The sequence below is a fragment of the Apus apus genome, chromosome 4 (genome assembly GCF_020740795.1).
Source record: "Apus apus isolate bApuApu2 chromosome 4, bApuApu2.pri.cur, whole genome shotgun sequence".
NCBI lineage: Eukaryota > Metazoa > Chordata > Aves > Apodiformes > Apodidae > Apus > Apus apus.
Window position 1 is genome coordinate 25,296,780 of NC_067285.1, and position 23,007 is coordinate 25,319,786.

The window sequence follows — 23,007 nt, forward strand, 5'->3', positions numbered from 1 at the left end:
ACAAAATTATGTGGAAAAACAGTATTTATATTTCTTGTCTGGAAAGCCTGGGTCAAGGCAAAAGCTGAAGAGTAAGTGTTGACAGGATTAAACATTCATTTTATGCTTTATGTTTCTGCAAGTTTTTTTCCAAGGCTTTCCCCGGAGCATCACATTAAAGAAATCACAAATAGTATAAATTGGTTTTAGTATAGGAAACTTTTGTTAGTATAGGATTATAAAAGTGCAGATAAGGCTAAATTCCTTGCACCTAGATTTTATGGTAGCAAGAATAACTTGAACTTTTGTGTTAGAATGGAGCTTAGGGACATCTTTGTACCAGTGCATTTGCACGTGTGAATTCATCTGGAAAACACTTTTGGTTTGGGGTTATTTGGTCTTTTTTTCCTTATTTTTATTGTATTTATGGGAAAAAACCCACAACATGCAAACACTGTGCCTTTTATTATAGCCCTTAAGTCCTTTTTTGTATTGTAACTAATGTAATATCGCTGAGTTTTCAGAGTACCTGGACTGCCTCTTTCATTAGTTGTTTATGAAATGATCAATTGTGAACACACTTAGAAAAAACTCCAGAAAACCTTCTGTTCTAAAATAACTTATCTTTACACCTGAGAGAAGCTTTGCAGAAGCCAAGGTGAAATTAGTGGCCAGTCTGCAGCAAAGGTGTAATGCAGTGTTTGTGATCTCTAAGGTGTAGTTTTGTACTTACGATGCGCCTGATTCTCATCCAATCCATCTTGTAGCCTCTGTTCCCCTAGTGTCTGTCTACAATGTAAAGATGAAAGCATTGTTCCATCTCACAGGGGCTGTATGCTACATTAGAGAAGATAGGTACAACTCTCTTATTTCATGGCAGTTTTCTGCTGAAAGTCTGTCATATGTTAAAAAATAAAGTTTATTCTGCTAAGCCTAAACACTGGCATTTCTGGCAATACCAGGTTTTGCAATATTCAGCCTAACAGTAGAATATCCTACCCAGTATCAAACAGTTCTTGTAAGTTTCTCTTGAGTATTGCCCTCAAAATGCTTTATTGAGGACACTGGAAGTCAGTTTCAAATTACTGCTGTTTACCTATGAGATGCCCCTGTAGGAGCATAATTTCTGTGGTATAACTTTTTATCTATAATAGCTGCAGCAGCCACTTAGGGTTGTGGAATACCTGCATTGCTACTTCAGTGTGTGCTGTTGTCTCATCTGTGATTTAGCCGTAACTATGACTGTTCAAAATCTCGCAGGTTGTACATTAGGATGGGACATCTTGTTGCTTTCCAACTTCTTTTTTCTACTGGAACTGTTTATTTTAATGGATGTTTTATAATCATTCTGTAAGACAGTAGCAAAGTATGAGGTAAAGAAGAATTGAGTTTTCTGTTTGAATTAAACAAAAGATGGAAAGCCATTACGTACAATCCCAGTGATAAAGCTGTTGATGGAGCAAAATTTGTATTTGCATTAGATTACAGTTGGGTCAAAAGCTTAGTAGTAAAGTTCATAGTATCTTATCTGTAATTCACGAGGTTTTTGTGTGAATTCAAACCAAAAAAAAGTATCCTTTGCATTTTCTACAAGAAATTGATGTAGCCAGCTACCTCATGTTTTGTAGAAGAATGAGGTAATAAATTTGAATAGCCAAGAGCGTATTCTAGAACCTTACATATCTTAACAGAGGGAATATAGGATTTATGTCAGTTGCTGACTATCACTAGTCAAAAAAACACAACAAAACAAGCAACTCTCTTCCTGTCATCAGGCTATCTTGGGTACTACACACAGAGCTTTTTCTGCTGTTGCTTTTACTAGCAACAAAATTACCCAGAACTCTCCTCAGGTACTAGAATCCCAATGTACCTGGCACTACAGAAGCATAGCGGCTTAGTCTCAAATTTGAAACAGGGCTTGGCTATTTAAAATAAATTCTGACTCAAGAATATATCACAAGAATCTAAATCGACTAATTCATATTTAAGAAACTGTGGGCACATATACTGGAGAGAATTCAGGTCTGACCTGTTTTTAGGGACAACCTGTATTTTTTGAATGGTTGATTTAGTTGTGGGAGAAAACTGAAGTGGGCAGATCAAAGAGGGCTTTGATAGCAATGCTTTTGGTCAAATGTACTTACAGAGAGCAGAATATGAGCCATACAAAGATGTGCACACATGCAACAAATACTTTCAGAGTAGGGACTGTATTGTGCTCATTTCTTTCTAAATTTGGTTTTTCAGTAAAAGAATGATAGTGTGTTGTATCTGGAACAAAAATTCAGCTAAATACCTACTTCCTAGTGTAGGGCAGTTGGTTGGACTGCAGACTCCTGTTGCTGCCATTTCAATTTTGCTATCATAGGTGATTTTGACCAACAGCGATAGCCACTTTAAAAATGTCTGGATAAGAGAAATGGTTAAGGTGAAAAGTCAAGTCCAGCACAAACACACTTTTATGAAAATGAACATGCTGTGTATATACTATATATCAGTCTGAAGTGGAGTATCACACACACTGCTGCATGTGACTGTATCATACAGGAACAACCTTTGCAAAAAAATTCAAAACTCTTCAGGTGAAAGATAACATTGTTTGAAAGCCTTTTCATCTTTCTGTTTGTGAAGTTGTGAAATTAACATAATTAGGGACTGAACAGATGGTAAATCCTAATATAAGAGAATATGCCCATTAAAGTAACCTGTATTATTCCTGATTCTGCAAGAGCAGCTTCTGTTTTTCTTCTGTCTTCCTTTCTGTCAAGAAATGTTAAAATCCACCATCAGGAGAAAATAAGGGAGAAGTTCAGAATCCAGAAATATTGGTGCATAAGTGCCATTTCTTAAAGAGAAAACCAAACAACAAAAACCCTTAAGATTTGTTCAGAACACTATTAAGTAAGGCCCAATGCTCTAAGCATTGAAAAGGCAAAACTAATTGCCCAGAAGTACTGTCCCAAGACTTGTGTGCCCATCTTGTCCTCCAGGTGAAACACCGAATACTAGTTTTAGTGCATACACTTAATAGGAGGTAGGAGAAAGCCTTGAAAGAATGTTGAAGCTAAAAACAAATGTATTGTTATTCTGTAGTTGAAAACTGATAATGTGTAACCATTAGCTGTTAATAATGAAACCTGTAATATTTTCACGTGAAAAATCTGCATTGCATTTTAGATGAGAAAAGTTTGTCGTCAGTTCTTGTGGTAACAGGAGAGATTGGGAGATGCTCTCTGAAATCAGTAATGTACAGCTTAACTTCTTTTCATATGTATTCTTGATACACTATGGATAATTGTGTTTTGTGTACAGCATCTGGTACAGATGTGAAAATAGGACTTCTGTGTGTCGTAGTCAAAGTGAGGGCTATTGCAATACTATGTAGCAACACAACTGCTATACCTTTGTGATTTTTTTTCTGGTAAGTACGTATATGTGTTAGGTAGTCTGCATTTTTTCATTTAAGCATTGTATGTGCTAAATAAAAATTTGAGGGGTTTTGCTTTGTGATTATTTTTTTTTAATTAAAAAAAATGTTAGCTGTTATTTTAAAAAATCCTAATAAAGACCAGGCAAGTACTGTTTAAGGTATATCTGCTGGCTGAAGCAAAACCTGACCATCCCAGGCTTTGCCCTGTCTACGCTGGATTTTAAAATATGATAACTAACACCTTTGAAAAGGCAGCTGTCTTTCTAGTGTTTGGGCCATATTAAACATCCGGTTCCTGAAAATGTTTAATTGATTGCAAATGACTGTTTAGTGATGGTCACAATAGTATCATGTTCTTTACATGAGGGGTGCTCTCAAAAGCAGATGATTTGTGCTGAATCTAGGTGATTTTTCTGTTCAGTGCTGGGAGGGTTCCCCCTGTCACTCATTCTCAATGGAGCCAATACATGGCACTGGAGATAGAAGTCATTCAGCTGTGGCAACACTCCTGGTTTTTACCAATTTTGTCTGTCAGCATGATAACTGTGAGGTGACACTGCAGCTATACTTGGCCCAGCTCATTGATGCAAAACTCATGAAAATCATCCAGAGTCTTTTAGCTGGATTGAGTACCTCTGGATAGGGAACATCTGAACAAAGTCCAGATTGCTTTTCAGCCACTGCCACTCGTGTCAGGTCCATGAATGACGTGCAGCAGTCTTTGCCAGGCACAGCAGGGCTTGGGAGGGAGGGACAGCCCTGTGGGCTCTGTGTGAGCGGCTGTTCGCTGGGTACCCACGCGGTAGCATCCTGCCTGCCAGGAGGTGACATGGCTTCTAAGCAGGGAGAGAGCTTTACAGTCTGGCAACGTTTTCAGTTTTCAGTGGAGTGAAAAAAAACTACTGGCATAAATGATGGTAAATAGCTTGTCATTTTTAAAATGTCTTTTTGGGTGTTTTGGTAACAGGAACACATCTGAGTTGATGTGTTCCTGTTTGTCTAAAGCATGATCTTTTTCTTGATGGCTTTTCTGTACGTGTATCTGTATCCACTTAGATGAAAATTTGACCCTCCGCAGGATTTCCCTGTAAATAGATTACGAAAGGAGCTAATTCCGAGTACACGTTTTTGTAATTATTATTTCTTTTATTCATGCTGTTCCTATACGCTTGGATTCTCAATTGTCTTTAGTATTGCAATGGGACGAAAAGGAAATATTATTACTATTGGTGGTGATAGAGAGCTTTTCTAATGGTTCCCCGAAAATAAATGGGTTAGGAATTCTTGCCAAAAAAATCCCTGGCTGGTTTTCGCCGGAGATGACAACAAAGCCTGCTCAGTAGACAGAGCACATCAACAACCTGTGCAGATGGGTCGGTGACATTAACTGTATACTGACAGTGCCTTTAGCAGGAATCGGTGGTTTCTTCCCGTGGAAGGGCTGTTCTAGGAAGGAGGAATAGCACACCAGCCGGGGCATCTTCTTGAATGTCCTCATCTCCAGCACAACTGAGAATACAGGGAAGGTACCACAGTCTGTTTATGCTCTCTGATCCCACTTACCATGTCAGGGGAGACACGACGTGATGGTTTGTTTGCCCGTGTCACTGTGTCAGCAGCAGCATTTCCAAACAACTTTGACAGGCAGAGTGTCGGAGGCGGCTCGGGGAGAGGCGGCTCAGAACTGCGCTCTCTGGGCAACGAAGCGCTGCCGTCCCTCCCCTGTCAAGCCGTTTGGCAGGGGCCCCTGCCCCGCCCGGGCTCCCCGTGCCCAGCCCAGCCCGGCCTCCGACGTCCCCGCCCGGGCCGCTCCGGTCGCCGCCGCAGGGTGAGGGGCTGCTCGGCGGCTGCTGCTCGGCAGCTCCCGCCCCGTCCCGTCCCGTCCTGCTGCTTATCAGCCCCTTCGCGCCTCCGGCGCTGCGGGAGCCGCTGCCTCCCCGTGCCGGGCGCTGCCTCCCCGTGCCGGGCGCTGCCTCCCCGTGCCGGGCGCTGCCTCCCCGTGCCGGGCGCTGCCTCCCCGTGCCGGGCGCTGCCTCCCCGTGCCGGGCGCTGCCTCCCCGTGCCGGGCGCTGCCTCCCCGTGCCGGGCGCTGCCTCCCCGTGCCGGGCGCTGCCTCCCCGTGCCGGGCGCTGCCTCCCCGTGCCGGGCGCTGCCCGCGGCAGGCTGCTGGCCGGCGGCTCGGCGGGGCTCGCCCCTGCTCCGCGGTGAGCGCCGGAGCCCCCAGCCCGGCTCGCTTCCAGTAAGTTGCGGTGGTGCTGTGCTGCCCCCCTCCCCTCCCTTTCTCTCCCTCCCCGCCGCGCCTCTGGAAGAAAGCGGTTTTTTCTGTTGTCGGGGAGCGTAAATCAGCTTCATCTAAAATCTCGGAAGTGCAAGTCCATCAAATCTTCCTCCTAGCCGCCCTCTACACCTTGCGTGAGTCAGACTGCAGAGCTCCCGGTGCCCTTCTCGCTGTGCGGGGCTGCTCGTGTTTCCCCCTGTCTCAGAGGCAAAAGCAGAAGTGGAATCTGCTCACGCTTTCAGCGGTTCCTTCCCCGGTTGTTGTAGCAGTCGCTGACCTCCAGGCACTATGAATAAACAGCAAAGCTGGGAACAAAAGGAGTCTTCTGGCTGCCATTATCTCACATTAACATAGCAGACGCGCTGCGGTGTGAACAATGCGAGTCTCATTCGCCGATAATCAGCGAGTACCCAGGCATTTGGATTACCAAGGCAACAGGCAATGGTAGAATACTGGGTGGGTGTGTTTTTTATTGTAAAGGAGCAGTCGGATATGGAAACCCAGGTATATTGATAAAGCAGAGCAGAATAAATGCCTGGTGGCAGGGGGGGACTGAGGGCTCGGGGTTGCATTCCGACACACGTGAGATAAATAAGACAAGGATGAAGCAGGTCTGTGCTGTGAGATGCAATAAAGATTAAACTGCATTTGTTAAGCTGATCATAAGATAATTTCAGCATTTTGAAAAAGGTAACAGGTGGCATGTGAATAGCAGGGCTGTTACCGGTGTGGATTTTGTATCTGTAATCTGGGCTGTAGTAACGCGTTGCATGGTCTACTTGTGTGACAATGGAGCTGGGTGTGATGCTTTAATCTTTTTTCCTTTGATCGGATGGATGCTGTAGTCCCATAATGTCAAACGATGGTAACCCCTCCTGCTGCTTCTGAGACAAGAGGAGGACTCCGCACCTTTTTTGTTCCTCACCTGTGTAACTGCGATCGTTTTTTCCGTATGGACAGAAATAAGTTGTATTTTGTCTGTATCGTTGCATGCGTGTGCACACACGTGTGCATGTCCATATATGAAATCTATAACGTAGCAGGACTGTGTGTGTATGCAGGGGGGTGCAGGTGTTCGCAGCTTCAGAAACTTCTGAATTAGTATATTTATTTGGCCTGATGCATTTTTGTGGTTTCAGGGGTTAGATTAAGATGCACTAACTTGCTGAGCAGCGTGGTACTTTGCAGGCACAGCTCTCTGACTGGTGAGAGTCTGTGTAGGGTAAGGCGCCAGGAAGCAGTAGCAAGCATGTTACAGCCTGACCTGTAGCAACCCTATGTGAAATGGAAGGCAGCGTTGCCACCTCGTGCAGTCATAAGTCATCCAGGCCTCACAGGCCTTGTCAGGACTATAAATAAAAGAAGTTAAAGGCATTCAACCTCCAGAGGTACTTTGTATCACTTGCTGAACTGCTGGGTCGATTTTGCTGTCTCTGTCTCCATGCGAGTGGCTGTATTGTGCACATGTGTATGGCTGCATGAATGGTTATTTTAAATGTGTGTGTTGATGTTGAAAAGAGCAGAGGCACAGGGTGATAGCCATCTGCTAGCTGCAGGTGCCATCCAAACCACCAAACTGATAAATGGCTTGCTGCTTTCACCTTTTGACAGCTTCCCCTGCCGCTGTTCACTTAGAATGAGCTCTGTGTTTCCAAATGATTTGCCAGAAAACAGCCTTCCTTCTTTTTACAGATACTCTAGGTGTTTTTAGTATTCCTCTGCAGTTTATGTTGCTCATAGCCCAGTACAGGCAACATCCAGTCCTGAAACAACACTTGAGCTAATTCTTTCTTGATAGGGAAGCACTAGGTATGGACCCTCCATGCATTTGAAGTTGGAAGAAGCAAAGCTTTCCAAAGGGTTAGAGAACACATTCATTTAGCTGGAAGGATTGGAAGGAAACAAGAGAAATTGTGGAGGGATAATTTTTGGAGCTGTGTATTTTATCTGGGATCTGAATGTTTGTAGTCATGGGATTCAGTCTTATGTGTTCGTTTAGTGAATACATGATGAAGTCTTAATTTATGCTAATACAATTTAAACTTCTTCAAATAATAATACTAAATAGAAGAGTATTTGAGGAAGGCATGCATCACTTAGGCAGCATCAGTCAAAAGCAGATTACTGCTAGGCATCCAAAGCTAGTATTAGTATACAAACTTATTTCACCACCCTCTTTTTTTCCTCATTTGTAATGTGAACACCTTACGATATCTGTATACAACACTGGCTTTTAGTTTATGTCAGTGTGTGGTGTACAGAGTTAGTTATTCTTTGTTTTCTTTGCAGTATGTCTTCATATTTCCTTGCTGACTGTTAATGGTCTTATTGTCCTTTCTGTATGGGTGTCTCCTTGCTCTGCCATATTCTTCCATATGAACAGAGACCAGATAGTGCAGAGTGGTTGCTCCAGTCCTATAAACAACGCAGTACAAAATGCCAAGGGATGACTTGGTTAAATTTTGTGTTACAAAAATTTTTTAATACTAATGTGTTTTAGTATCAGTTAACTAGACTAAAAAACTAATGTTAAAGTGTTTTAAGTTGAAACACTTTGGCCAAGCACTTTAGCCATGTGATGATGGTGCACATATCTCACCTGGTTAGGCATTGGTTTTGTTCCCCTGGAAAAAAATCTCAATGAAAAATGAGAAGTCAGCTCTTTCCTTCTAAATATCCAGGATTTTAAGGAGGAAAATGAAAGCAGATCTGACATGGTTTTGATTGCCAGTAAGTGGAAAAAAATGTTGGCTTTCAGGTGTCACGCTGTTTGTTCTCTTCAAATTAGTAGTCAAGGCAAATGGTATTTTCAGAGGAAGTTTCACCAAAAATTAAAAAAAAAAAAAATAAATCCATTTGATCTATTATTTGTTGATAGATTGTTAGGGATTCCTAGCTTATCAAATTGGGAAAAAATTAGCTGAAGCCCTTCCTGGAGTATTTTAATGCTGCAGGAAACTGCTAATAGTATTCCGTCTGTTCTTGTGATTTTATTTTTAAAGAAGTTATAAGGTTTTGTTTATACTGATACAAAAACTATAAAAATGTCATGAAATTTATGCCTGTTTCATAACATGAACACAGCAAAAAGGTGGCTCAAATGTAGTATTTGCACTGCACCATGCAAAAGAATATTTTTCTTAAAAAACAGTATGTTTAAAGTAAGTTTATGGTGTTGCCATAATCAAGAAGGATTGCTAACTGAATCCATATTAATAATTAAAGCTACATGAGTGGTGTTGATTTGAGAAACCCATGTAAAACAAAAACTAAACCTGAATGAAAGAAGCTGAGCTGCCTAACTTGTGAGGAAATATGGGGATAGAATGCATGTAGTGGTGCCACAGTAACCCAAGGCTTTATTTCCTGTTCAGATTGTGGGATTTGTGATATTTTTCCACTGCAGACAGAAGAGGCTTTAGGGGAAAAAGAGGGGTGAGGTAGGAACAAGGAGCCTTGTTTGGAAATTTTTATGTTTTAGTTTGTATTAAAGTAGTGTCACCTAGAGGCTCTGACCAAGAATACAGCCAAGGGGTGCTGGGCACCCTAAGCACACGTGTGCCCAGAGGCAGAGCAAGATGCAGACACAACGAGGTGGCAGAAAGCAAAGAAAGATATGGAGCACTGGTTTTGGGCTGTCTTTGGAGTGTTCAAATTTTTGGCCATGTGTAACTGCAAAGGAGGGTTTGGACTGGGTGGATCTCTGACTTCATGCCTTGTCAGATACTTTCCTCTCTAGGTGTCCATGGGTGACAAAAGAAAATAGGGGAGAAATGAGAGTCAGTGTTACGCTGGCAATTACCTGCTCATTTTGGCATCAGCTGAAGAAGTTATGATAGTAGATTTAAAGGACTGTGTGGACTCTGTGTGCATCAGCTACCAGTCAGGTGAGATGACTGTGCTTCAGAAGCATTAAAAACCCTGGAAAAAAAAACAACAAAACAAACAACTGGCTTGAAGGTGAGCAGCAGAAGCTGGCTTCTGAAAGCCCAATTGTGGGAAACTCAATGCCAGTGCTTGGAATGAAAAGGAATTTTGAGAAAGCTGACACGGTTCATTTCTGCAGTAGTTGATAGATTTTCAGTGTTTAAACTGGAGATAGATGCTTTATAAAGGTAGTGTTTTAGACACCTGGCCTTCTCAACAAGCAATATGGAAAATCACCAGGAACGTACAATTCCAGTTTTTACCCTCCTCCACATGTAAAATACCAAAGCTCCAGGGATGCATACTTCACTAAATGATCTGAATCTCTCCTTCCTCAATCAATGAAGACATGTAAACAGAGTATCAGATGTACATACAATTGCTTTAATGACAACATAAACATACTTCAAATACAGCATTTTCAAATAATGCCACAAATCATGTATAAATTACAGTAATTCACTAGTATTACTTTACCCACTTTTAATTAAGGAACTTTTATTAAAATTAACTAACAATCTGTGTCTGACACAGTCTGTAACTATTAAAGAGTCTGTCTATCTGCCTGGTTCTGTATTGCTAGTACTGGGATTAAGAAAAGCCGTTTAGACCTAAGTACCGATGTACCTCTCTGACACAAGTGTTGTATTATGGTGGTTTCAGTACATTTGCCAGCAGCTAAGATTGCTTCCTCCTTGTTCCTTGATTGAAGTTTCACTACATCATAGTTTGAGAAGTAATTTCCCTCCATCTCTTCCTCTTTGTTCTGTGGCTTTCTCTGTTGTTTGGCTTTTAATGCTGACCAGTAGTATGTATAGGTTCATTAACACTATTATAAATTTAGTCAATACTCTTTTTAGTGGACTCCAGCTGAGCCCAAACTGACTCATGGCCCTCCAGGGTGTAGTGAGAGACTTAATTACCCTTGTACCATTCAAGAGGAGCAATGTCATGGGCAGCATTTCGCTGTGGCTGGAGAGGTTGAAGCTCTTTTCCCTATTGGCAGCCATTTTCAAGTTTAAAGAAAGGGATATCAGGATAATTCACAGCTCTCTATAATAACAGTAGAAAGCCACTGCTCTTCTGCAAATGAGAATTGGATTGGTCACGTTTCATTACAGTACTTACACGGATTTTCCTTTGATGGCAGCATTATTCCTTTGGGTTGTCTGAGGACAGAAATGCAAGTTGAAAGAGTGAAGTGGAGGGACAAGTAATTCTTTAGTAGAGGGACACATGTTTCGGCATATACTACCACTTGAAACCAAGAAGCCTTCATGCGATAAGTTAGGACGGGTACTGGATCCAGGATGGTAGAAGTCATACTGAGACATGCGTGTGATTGGTGACAAGCCATAGTATCGTGCTGGGGAATGGAAACCACAAAGATGTCATGTATTTTCATTGGAGTAGCTAAAGTGAGGTTAGAGGGAAGTAAGGTCTAGTGCAGTAAGTGTACGTTAAGGTGTGTAAATTGATGTTCTGCAAGGCACAACTATTACTATTTCAGTGTTGCCATAATTTCTGATATTAATGTCTGTGATTTAAAGCTAAGTCCTTTGTTGAATAATGTGATTATCATGTGATTCAATGTACATAATTCATATTTCTCAACAAATCTATACCTGGCCTTTTTTTGTGGCTTTCATGTGATATGCTGGGTTCAGTGCTGAAGGCTTTCATCATATGTCAACAATATGGTTTCTTGAGGTGCACCCATTTTAAATGTAATACAGTAAAATTTGAGTTACTTAATCTTCTTTGTAATTTGATGAAGTGATTGTGTAGTCTTTGAGAACCCAATGCAGCCTTCCACTAAGCATGCTCTGACTATACCCCTGGAAAGTAGGGATGAATGCTGTATGAAGTCTCTTGTCTGTACTGTAAAGGAGAGGAATGGATAAGAGGAGCATGCTTTGGAGACAGAGCAAGTGAAGAAAGTTGTAACTTAGCAGTAGCAGGCTAAGGCATTGCTATCTCAAAGTTTGAGTATGTATACAAACCATATGGCATATTTGCATTAGAAGAGCCTTCAGTAGCCCTGTGGTTTGATTCCTGCCTGTCATTACCCTTCTTATTTACTCATACCCTTGCAAACTCTTTGTCACAGCACATCAATGGGGAATAGAGAGGAATGGCTGCAGTGAGTCCTTTCACTTCTTAAGTCACAGAGGGAACATCTTTGTAGTCATTGAACTATACAAATACTCATATGTGCCATAAATATCCAAACAAATCACAGGGCAGACATCATCAGAAACAGTCAGAGAAGAAAGTAAATAGAAGTCATTGTTCAGAGGAAAAAAGAGGAAGGCTTCATAGCAGTCACAAATTGTGGGTTAGTCATAATTTGTTGTCTGTAGGCTTGTGGAGGGGACTTGCTAAAGCATTGCATCACATGCAAGTATTAGTCACTGAAGCCATTGTCTGAGCCTCTGAATGAGAGGGGTAAGATTTTCAGCCTTCTCAGATAAAATATTTTAAAGAAAAACAGGCTAGGAGGACTCACTGTTTTCAAGGTGTTAAATATGCCCCTAATCACACATAATTTTTGAAAGGATGCTGTCAATATAAACATAACATGTCAGACATCTTATAGAGAATTACTTGTTTGCATTAATTTCCCCTAATTGTTGTTAAGGGAAATTATTCTTTTCCCTAATTTAATTCTTTTGTGTGTGTATGTGATTTTATTGCTTAATTCAATTTGGGTATTTTGAAACAAATAGGTCAGTTCAAATTCACAGTTCTGTTCTAATACAGTGCTGTTGTGCTGGCACAGCATTATGGAATGTTTGAAATTTCCTAGTTGTTTGTAAACTGTATTCACTGTTTAAATTTACCTTTCACAGTTGCAGTTGCTGTTACTAGATTATTTGTTACTTGGATCACAGGCAGTTTTTATCACATGTGCGTGCACTTCTTTCTGCAATGTAATTCCCATGCTTAAGTTATTTACACTGGGTGTTATGAAGAGGCTAGAGAATGAACGCATAGGTAGTCCTTGATTTTGGCTCACAGCACAAAAGGAAGGAGAACTGGTCCAAGCCTGGACTACTATCTGGGGATATGGGAGACTCAGCTTCCTGGTCTGCCACAAAGCCCTTTTTAGAACTTTGGCATGTTGGTTGTCTCTCCATGTCTTGTTTGAGTTAATTGTGTGGCTTTGAAGCATGTGGATAAAGTGTCTATATGGGTTCTTTAGGCAAGGTAGCCCTGTACAGAATTCCAGTGACAGCTGCTAGTCCAGGCAAAAACATGGTTCTTGATAGAACGGCGTTCAGTGTCACTGGAAAACAAAAGAGCAGCGTGTGTGTTTGTTAAATGGTGTATCTATCTAGATGAGGAAATATCACGTGTGTGTACATATATGCAAATAGAAATCTAATTTTCAAGTTAATAGTGTGAGAATGAGCAGATTTCAAGTAGAATATATTTCAGTTATGGTATTAATAGTTACTTCCACTGGATTTAACATATTTCATTAATTATGCTAGATACACACCTATCTTATGTTCATTTTGAAACCACCAATGCTTTTGTAGGAAGAGAACTGTAAGAAATGTTTCCTTGTATCTGTGGACAAAGCTAATGGAAAAACCCAATCCTCTCATCCACATATTTATCTGAAAGATGTGTTGTATATCTGCAGTTGATTTTCTAGAATGCTGATTAGCTAATACTGTTTTTGGCATGCAGCTTATCCATCGTGTGGGAGAACACTATCTGAATTTCAATTTACTTTTCAAAATAATGTTGAACTGCTTTTCCTTTAAAGGCTTTTCTGGCCATTTGAGGACCCAGTGCAGACAGTGGAGCTGCAGTCTGGTCTCAAAATCTGATTGAATTGATAGGAGGCAGCTGAAACAGGGATTGTTGAAGAGCTTGAGATAGATTGCAAACAGTAAGTGCTTCTGAACAACTGGCTTAGTGTCCTTGTTTGAAATTCTGCCCCAAGTTTATTTTTACTTTCATTGGTAACAGACCTTTCAGGCTAAAATCCTGGGCTTCAAGATAGTTATGGAATTCATTAGGCTTGTGTGGTTTTGACACAATCATGTTGCTATTAAAGAAACTTTATGCCTCTGAGAGTACTCGGCTAATAATGAAAGGAGTGGAGAGTTAATGCGTTGTCACATGTTAACACCTTTGTCCCCACCAGCAACTTGCCACTATTTAAACTTCCAAAATCTCACCCTCTTAAACATTTTTTTTTGCAGTGATGGGTCTTTCCCTTATGATTCTGTTCCCTGGCAGCAAAATACCAATCAGCCTCCAGGCTCTTTATCAGTGGTCACCACAGTATGGGGTGTGACTAACACCTCTCAAAGCCAGGTAAGCTTTGTTTTTATGCTAGGTACAAGTTTTCACTAATGTTTACAAAATGAAAAGCTTTTTGGAAAAATCCCCTTGGGATCGATAACAGTGTCTGTATTCTCTTTGTTGTTCATTGTGCATTTTTTTTTCCAGTCATGTCCTCTTTGGTGGCATATGAAAGAAGGTGTCTGAGAGCTTGAGTCACTAACTCCTCTAGCTGCATGCAAATGTCAGGCTTGGGTATTTTGCACTCCAAATTTTCAACACTAAAAGCATGATTATGGGGTAATCCCAAACCACTTGGAAATTTCAGATAGAATTTTAAGAGTTGTTTTATTAAAAACAAAAATTCTAGCTAGATTTACCAAATTATAGATGTGGTTCATTTTACCTGGGGTTGTGTCATACCAATGGGCTTCTGAAATCTAGCTCAGGTGCTATCCCCCACATTCAGGTGCTATCAGCTATAGGCTGTGCTCTTTTCAGTCTCTCCTGTTAATACTGTCTTACTTTGAAAAAATATTTCAATATGCATTGCAGCAAAAGCATGAGCTCCTGGCTTCCAGGTGAGAGCCATACTTCTGGATTTTCATCTGGTTCTCTCTGCTCTTAACTCTCTTTTTCTTCTGCAAAGTATATTGAATTATGCTATGCAAAAAGAAGCAGCTTTAATGAAGGAGACACCAATTATTTGTGATATTGTGCTCTCCAGGGGGTGTGGCACAAATCAAGCTGTCAGACAGTCTACCCTTTTCTTACACCATAGATGAAGTGCTCTGAACCTATTACCATCTTTAATGAGTGCTAAGTCATAAGTCTAACTTGTCTTTTCTACCGTTTTAAAATCAAATTACATTAGTTCCCATACAAAATTTTCTGTTGATTTTAAAAAAATTATTTTAGTTTTGGTCAGAAAATTAAAAACAAGATTGTTATGGATTGAGCCATTTGAAAAAGAAATTATTCAGGGGCCAAGTTCTATAAATAGTCACATGGCAGTTACATAAGCCCTGGTTGTGGAAAAATCTTTCTTCAGAAAATAAAGAGAAGAGGCAGTTACAGAATCTATAACATTATTTATTATTGTTGATTTATTTGTAGCACCTTAAAGGAAAAAGTATCCCATCTGGGAGAGAAACACCTGAGTAAACATTTAGGTCTGAAAACATTTAGGTCAGAAAAAAGAAATACAGTTTCTTGTGGAAATCTTTCACTTAAAAAGACAAAAGGAAAAAACACACCACCAAAACAAACAAAAAAATCAACTCTCAGTGTTTTGTTCTTTTGTGAGAACACTGTCATGTTACTAACTCTTCATAATACTTCAGAGGAATATGCAATAAACGAAAAAAAAAGTGCTTTGGTTGTAGCTGTTCAGAGCCGATTGAAAAAAATGACAAGGTTTCCCCTAAGTCTTCATGTACCCTGAGGGGAAGGAATGAGCTGGGCTCACCAATTCTCTTCCACAAATTGCCAGGGCTGATGATTTGGTCTTCTGCAGAAATCATGACCACTAAATTTCTTCCCAAATAAGAAATAGATTTCCATGCAGGTGATCCATGAACAGCCATACTTACATCTTTTAAAAACCAAACAGAGGTCTGTCTGGTAAGAAGCAATAAAAAAACCTGATGGACTTCTGTACACTTTAGAGAGAGTGAGATTCAAGAACAGATGATGACACTGAAATGCATTCTTCACAGTGTTTGGGTTTGTAGTACCCTTTGCAGTGTGCCTGCAGGACTGGGGGTTTGCAACTGCTTTTGAAGTCCTACATTAAAAAAACTATGTACTTTCTCTTAATCAGATGAATTTTTCACCTACAGAGCATGTTCCTAGCAGGTTTTTTATCTTAACTTTTTTCACAAGCGTGTTAGTTTGGGTTCCATCTAGTTAAAAATCTGCTGTGGAAGATAATTAAAGATCAGGAACTCTTGTTTGGAAATGGCAAAAGGAGAAATCACTGGGAATGTGCACTCAGACATGAACAAGGTACATGCTCATTAGACTTCAGAGTACAGGGTGGTTATATTTTAATTTATCGATTGCAGCAAATCAGCTTAATTTGCTTGATGTAGTTCAAGGTACGGCTCCTTATTGTCATGTATCTACTCACAGGTGCTGGGAAATCCAATGGCAAATGCTAACAACCCTATGAACCCAGCAGGAAATCCCATGGCTTCTGGGATGACTACCAGCAACCCTGGAATCAATTCCCCTCAGTTTGCTGGACAGCAGCAACAATTTTCAGCTAAGGCAGGCTCCACTCAGCCATACATACAGCAGGGCATGTATGGGAGACCCAATTATCCTGGAAGTGGAGGCTTTGGTGGCAGGTAAGATTTACCCCTGTGGGGTGGTAAATGGATGTAAATAGTTGATGAAGCTTGTTTTAGTGACCTGGCAGAAATGTCATGGCCTTACTATAATTACATGAAGTCTGAGCAGCTCTTTTATGCTGGTCAACTGAAGTACGTACTGCTTTTACAGCTTTGGAAATCAGCTACCCAAACTGCAATGAAATTCATCACGGTAAATTGAAATGGCTTAGGTCAATCAATTAGATCTAATAAACTCCCAAAATAAAGTTTTAATTAAGAGAGATTGTTAAACAGACCACAGGCTTAAGAATGATTAACATCTAATAAGGCCAGGATGTGAAAGGTATTAATGGTGTCATTTCTATGTGTGTATGGAGGAATAAGCTTGAGTATTAGTGGGATATTTCTGCTCAAAAAGACTTACTCCACAGCAGGAATTTGAGAAGATTTGGAGGTGAAGATGTTTGTTAAGAGAGATGGTCAAGCTTTGTATTTATTTCATGGAAGTAAACACTGGGTTAGTGAAGTAAGCCAAAACTGAGGACCTGTATTTTGTAACATTTTAACTTTCTGTGTCCGTGCTTTGTAAACAAGGGTGGTAAGTGCACTTAACTGAAACCACTATTTATGGTCCCTCTGCAAAGCCTGCTGAAAAGGTTGTTAGCATAGTCAGTCTAGTGTGAACAGTATAAGCCTGGACTCATGGAACTTACCTCTCCTTTCATCTCTGCCACTGCTCTACTGAGTGATCATAAAGTTTCTTTAGCCTTGTCTTAAGAAATCTAAAATGGATACAGTATACTGGCCTGTATTTATAAAGATAGTTGATGTCTTGGAGTAGGAAAGGCATGGTTTAGCTTAGTTTATCTTATGATCAATAGGAGAGCTGGATAGGAACTGCAAAATACCTTGTGTGGGATCCAGGAGAGCTGACTTTCCTGGCCTTTCTGCTAAGGTTCAGGGAGAAATGCTTTTATGGTGTTTGGAACACTTGACATAATTCAGCTCTGGGGCAGCTGGATGCGCTGTGTGGAGGAATCTCTCTGTTCATGCTGCTGCTCAATCTGCCTGTACACCGTTGGGAAACGGTGAATTAACTTTCAGGATTTCAGTGCAGCTTCGCAGAAAGCTGCAGAGCTGCAAAAGCAGTTCACTGCCCTGAGAGCAACTGGCAGTGTTGCCTTGCAGTGCCAGTGGCAGCCCTGTGACTGTTGCACCTAAGCAACTTGTGCACTTGTATCTCATGTACACACCTAGCTCCCCATCCTTCTGATTTTGTTAGGTAGTAATACGTGGGTTTGGAACAGTTTCAGATGAGGATCACAGCAACATTCAAAACAAAATCCACCAGACGTGTCTTAATTCTCTCTCTCTTTCTTTCTTACTTTTTCTTCCCTGTTAGTTACCCGGGTGGCCCAAATACCCCTGCAGGAATGGGTATCCCCCCACACACGAGGCCACCAGCTGATTTCACCCAGCCAGCCGCAGCTGCCGCCGCTGCTGCAGTTGCAGCTGCAGCTGCCACAGCAACAGCAACAGCTACAGCCACTGTGGCAGCCCTTCAGGAAACACAGAATAAGGACATGAACCAGTATGGACCGGTAAGAGAGTAACCTTACGTCCTCATACCTGCTTGATCTGGACCATTGCAGGGAATTGGATTGTCCTTCCTACTCCCTTGTTTATTAGGGTGCCTACTCTATTTTGTTTGTGTGCATGGGAATGGTTATAAGTGCTTCTGAGAAACTGCTGGAATGTATGTAGATATGAGTGGTTTCCCATGTTTTTCCCAATAAACCTTGCCTAACTATATTTTGTAGTTCAGAGATTGCTCCTTATAAAAATGGAAGATTACCCAAAATTATTGCTGCATCTGACAGGATGTATTAGTGCTACCTTTGGTAGCCCTGAGAAACTCTGAATTTGAGTAGCTGGTGAAATGTTCCAGAATCTTGGAGTAGTTTTTGTACGACTTGGCTAATTGTTTATTTTGCCAACTACAGTGGTGTGGGTTTTTCCTCCTTTCAAACAAGGAAAAAATAGTACAAACAAGATGTATTTTCTTTTTAATAATGTCCATGAGAACACAGCTATGCGAGACATGCATTTCTGATGATCCACAGCCTCCAGCATGTCATGACTTCATATAATAATTTTTTTCTTAAAATGAACCAGGGTTTAATCAGTTCAGGTTTTTTCCTCCCTAGCTTTTTTATCTCTGAATTTTGGAGTATGTGGGCCCATAGGCCGAGTGATGTAAAGAAGCACAGTGTCTTAGAAGCTGTAGTATTGTGCTGTATTTACACAGCCAAGTCCCTAACTAAGTACCTTGCAGTACTAAACTAGCCAATTTAAACATTTAATTCATCATCTTAGACTTATGTCTGTCTTTCTCTCTCATGCCTTCTACAATTCAAATCAAATTTTTATTATAAATGACATCACCACCCATCAAATGTTGGAGAACGTTGAAGGAAAATGCGACATAAATCCTCCCCTTCTTCCCTCCCCCAAAAGCATGTTGAGCTCCCTCCTCCCATTTTAAATGCATGTCGCATTTTATTCTTTTTTTTTCTTCTTCTTCTTCTGTTGAAGGTTTGTTCCTCTTTCCAGATGGGTCCAACTCAGGCTTACAACAACCAATTTATGAACCAGCCTGGTCCTCGTGGCCCTGCTTCTATGCCAGGCAACATGAACCCAGCAAGCATGGGCGCAGGAATGACACCTTCCAGCATGAGTGGGCCACCCATGGGCATGAACCAGCCTCGGCCTCCTGGAATGAGTCCTTTCAGCACCCATGGGCAGAGGATGCCTCAGCAAGCCTACCCAGGCCCACGCCCCCAGTCTTTGCCTATACAGGGCATAAAGAGACCATATCCAGGAGAGGTAAAAAATTATATTTTGTGTACACTACTATTTTGATGGAAAGTTGCAACATGATGGGTAATGTGCAGTGAGCATCCCTGTAAGATAGGTATGTCTTTGGTCCAGCCTTGGTAGGAATGCACCTGGTAGAATACAAGGGGTGGCAGCTCTTTCTTCCTAGCTTCTGAAGTATTCAGGTTGGCCTTTGCCATGTTAGTCAAGATGACAGTCATTAAAACCAGGAAACGTTCAAAAACAGCTGATCCCTTCAAATGTCAATTTAAGATTCTCATATTAGATGGTGAATTCATAGACCTTAAGCACACTTCCTTCACAGGAGTAGATTTATTTAACATGACAACTTAAAAGAAATGTTGAAGGTGAAATGCTTCATTTGAGCCCAGTGCATATGTGTTCTGCATTTTCTTGGGTGATTTTATTGTTCTAAAGAAATACAGGGCATACCTTGTATAAACACCAATAGTAATAACATTTATTTTAAAGAGTGGTTGCTTTCCAAACTTCTTGAGGCTTGATTTTCATAGGCACTGAGGTGAATATAAATCATGTTGAACTCAAATCCCTCTGTTTCAGCATTTATCTAATATAAGTTTATTTGGAGTTTGGTATTTTCAAGTTTGCATGCTGTTCTATGAGATCTGAGTGGCACTGCAGACAAAATTACGTTGGCTTCGACTTGTATTATGACATGGGCAAAACACTCTGGGTCAAAGTTTTAAAGAAATGTAGACAACTAAAGATGTAGGCAGATGAGCTTTTGGATTTTAACAAGTATCAATGCATCTTACTGTCCAAATCGGTGTGAATCAGACAGTAGGTGCTTTTGAGAATCCTACCAACTCTCTTCATCTGTGGGCACCTAAATGTCTCAACCAGTGGTATGCACCTAAATGCCTCTACCTAAATGTCTAGCCATCAGTTACTAGTTTCAGAAATTATTTCCTGGTGAAATGTTGTATTAAACTTAGACTACAACATCTATAACTCCAGGTGTAGAGCTCTGAATATTATGATATTGCCCTGACTATAATGTAGCAAGAGTTTATAGAAAACATACAGTAAAGAGTACCATGGTATGAAGAAAATATAGCAAATGTTTATTATTGAACTACATTTCTTTCCTGATCTGCAAACTATTTTTTATTTTAATTAAAAAAATAAAATCAGAAATAAAAAAAGTGATGTGCTTTCGCAGGAGTTGCTTCTCTGGGAAGTATTTTCACTTGGTGAATACTGCCACTTACTCTGCATTTAAGTTAAGAAAACACAATGTGGCTTGTTCAGATGATTTTTATCTTCAGATTTCCTATTTTAAAGAAGACTGTAAATCCTTTTTTTCTGCTTCAGAAGCAGATTTTTGGTTGTAAGTGAATACAATCATGTCCCAAGAACTCAATGTTGAACAGTGCCTAAATGTTATGTGCTTGCTGGTCTGGAATTCTGCATGTCCCATAGGTGCTCTTTGTTTATTGATGTTTGAAAGCTTCATTTACGGAAACTTCTGCTTAATAATTTAATTTTCAAATTGACAGTTTCTTTCCTTTAAAGTTCCAGTTGTCATTACTTTGATTCCAAAACTGCAGCACAGTACTAGCTAGCACTAGCAAGGTGTTTATGACTAGTAATAGCTTATCTTTAGTTCTTAAAGTATTACTTAACAAGACAGCAAAGCAGTTGTGTTGAGAAGATAGACATGGATAACACAGCTTCTATTCTCCATCCATTCCAGGATTTATTTTTTTATTTTACTTTTTATTTTTGTGCTTCCATCCTCTGGAAGCATCTGGAAAAGGAGTCTGTTGTGGTTTGGGACTAACTGACAACAAAGAACCTGCCATGTGGCCACTCACTCAACTCCCCCCACACACACACTGGGATGGGGAGGACAAAAGCTAACTAGAAGTTCATGGATCAACACAAAGGACAAGGAGGGTTCTTCACCGGTGACAGTCACGGGCAAAACAGACTGAACTTGGGGAAAAATAATAATTTAATTTACCACTAATGAAATACATACAGGACATAGACAAAACAAAGAGCAGTGCTTGAATACCTTACCCTCACATCCCCCCCCCCCCGCCTCCCTTCTTCCTGGGCCCAAATGACTTTGTTCCTGATTTCTCTACCTCCTTCCCTTCAGCGGCACAGGGAGTTGTTTCCTGCTGCTCCTTCCTCCTCAGGGAGAAAGATTCCTTGCAGTCCTTCCCTGTTTCCCCAAGGGGTCTTTCCCATGCAAGAGAGTCCTTCACAAACCTTTCCTCCATGAATCCTTCCCACAAAGTATAGTTCCTCAGGAGCAAGTTGTTCAGCGTGATCTTCCCACAAAGTCACGGGCTGCTTCAAGAACACTCACCTCCCTGGGCACAGTGTCCTCCATGGCTGCAGACCCAAGTCCATGGGCTGCAGAGGAACTTCTGCTAGGGCACCTCCTTCCCCTTCTTTCTCACCAGCCTCAGTATCTCTACTTTGGCACTTCTCTCACCTCTCCATCTCAGTTCTTATTGCTCTGCTCTCTCTGCACTCAGATCTTATATCAGTTCTCTCATATGTTACTTGCAGAGGTGCATCTGTTGTCCCTCTAATGACTTGGCCTTGACCACCTGAGTTGGAGGAGCTTTTAGTAGCTTCTTACGGAATTCATCCCTGTGGCTCCTCCCCCAGTACCAAAACCATGCCAGAACCAAATCAACACAGAGTCTCAGTGTTGGGGGCTGGTAGCACTTGCAGAAACAGAGAGATTTTGTGAATATGGCATCTGCTGGTAATTCTTGTTTCTTCAAACATGGTGCTCTTTGGTAGTGCTGCCCAGATGAGTGTATGTGTGTGCTAAGGTACATGGTTATTCTTGACCTGCCTTGGTTTGTGGCAGTTGTATGCTTTTGAGTGTTCACCTCCAGCCATCAGGGCTCTGGCTTAGGCATGAGTGACACTAAGTTGAGAAGTATTCACCTGGTGGGTTTTTTTGTTTGTTTGTTTTGATTCCACTATTGAATGTATGCTAATAATCAGTTGAAGGCAGCTGCTTGCATGAAACAAATCTTTGTCTTCTTTCATCTCTGTCATGAAATAGCCGAGTTATGGAAACCAGCAGTATGGACCAAATAGCCAGTTTCCAAATCAGCCTGGTCAGTATCCCACTCCCAACCCTCCAAGACCTCTTACATCTCCCAGCTATCCTGGACAGAGGATGCCAAGCCAGCAAAACACAGGGCAGTACCCTCCTCCAACAGTCAACATGGGGCAGTACTACAAGGTAAGAATTTTTGTGTTTTCTTGTTACAATCTGGTAGAGATTTATGAATTAAGTCAAATTAATTACTTCATAGATACTACTTTTACGTCATTGAAGGAAAGACAGAAAAAAGCCCGGTGTTTTTACTAATGTTTTGCATGTCACAAAATCAAGTCAATCAGCCAAGTTGCATTGTAACTTCAGAACAGTTTGTAAAGAAAATTGAATGTTACTGCAACTCATTAGAGGTTTTCACAAGAAAATGTTGGTTTCGCTTTAAAAAAAATTATGTAAAAAGAAGTACCTAGTGGGATTCAGCTGTTGTATTTTCATTTATTCATGGCACCCTGCAAGAATACAACTTCGGAAATTTGTAATAAACCAGTTACACATTGCAGCATCCCAGTTTCCATCTTAAAATGGTCACTGTTGGAGTAAGCCAGCCCAAACTTTAAAGCTGTTCCAGCTGTAGAATTCATCTTTGAACTGAAGTTTGCGTGACTTTCTACAACCTCTCCCTATCCTTTTCTCCTTATTTTCTCTCTCTGCTTCTTGTTTGGGCAAGAATTAGAATTTTTAAAATGTTGCCTAAAGTCTGTTTTATGGATACATCTTGAGTGCTTCGTATTCTCCA

The 23,007-nt window shown here is 40.8% G+C and overlaps 1 protein-coding gene across 8 annotated transcripts in view; it reads left to right on the forward strand.

Annotated features, from left to right (window-relative positions):
- ZMIZ1 (zinc finger MIZ-type containing 1) overlaps nt 1-23,007 on the forward strand; it is a 345,681-nt gene that overhangs the window by 293,509 nt on the left and 29,165 nt on the right. For 6 of the 8 annotated variants that reach the window (XM_051617531.1, XM_051617530.1, XM_051617534.1 and 3 more), the window contains 5 exons: nt 13,838-13,952; nt 16,053-16,270; nt 17,658-17,856; nt 18,851-19,141; nt 22,212-22,394. In XM_051617531.1, coding sequence (XP_051473491.1) covers nt 13,838-13,952; nt 16,053-16,270; nt 17,658-17,856; nt 18,851-19,141; nt 22,212-22,394 — 1,006 coding nt within the window. The remainder of the gene's footprint in view (nt 1-13,837; nt 13,953-16,052; nt 16,271-17,657; nt 17,857-18,850; nt 19,142-22,211; nt 22,395-23,007) is intronic. The other 2 variants (XM_051617532.1, XM_051617538.1) reach the window with 1 other exon arrangement.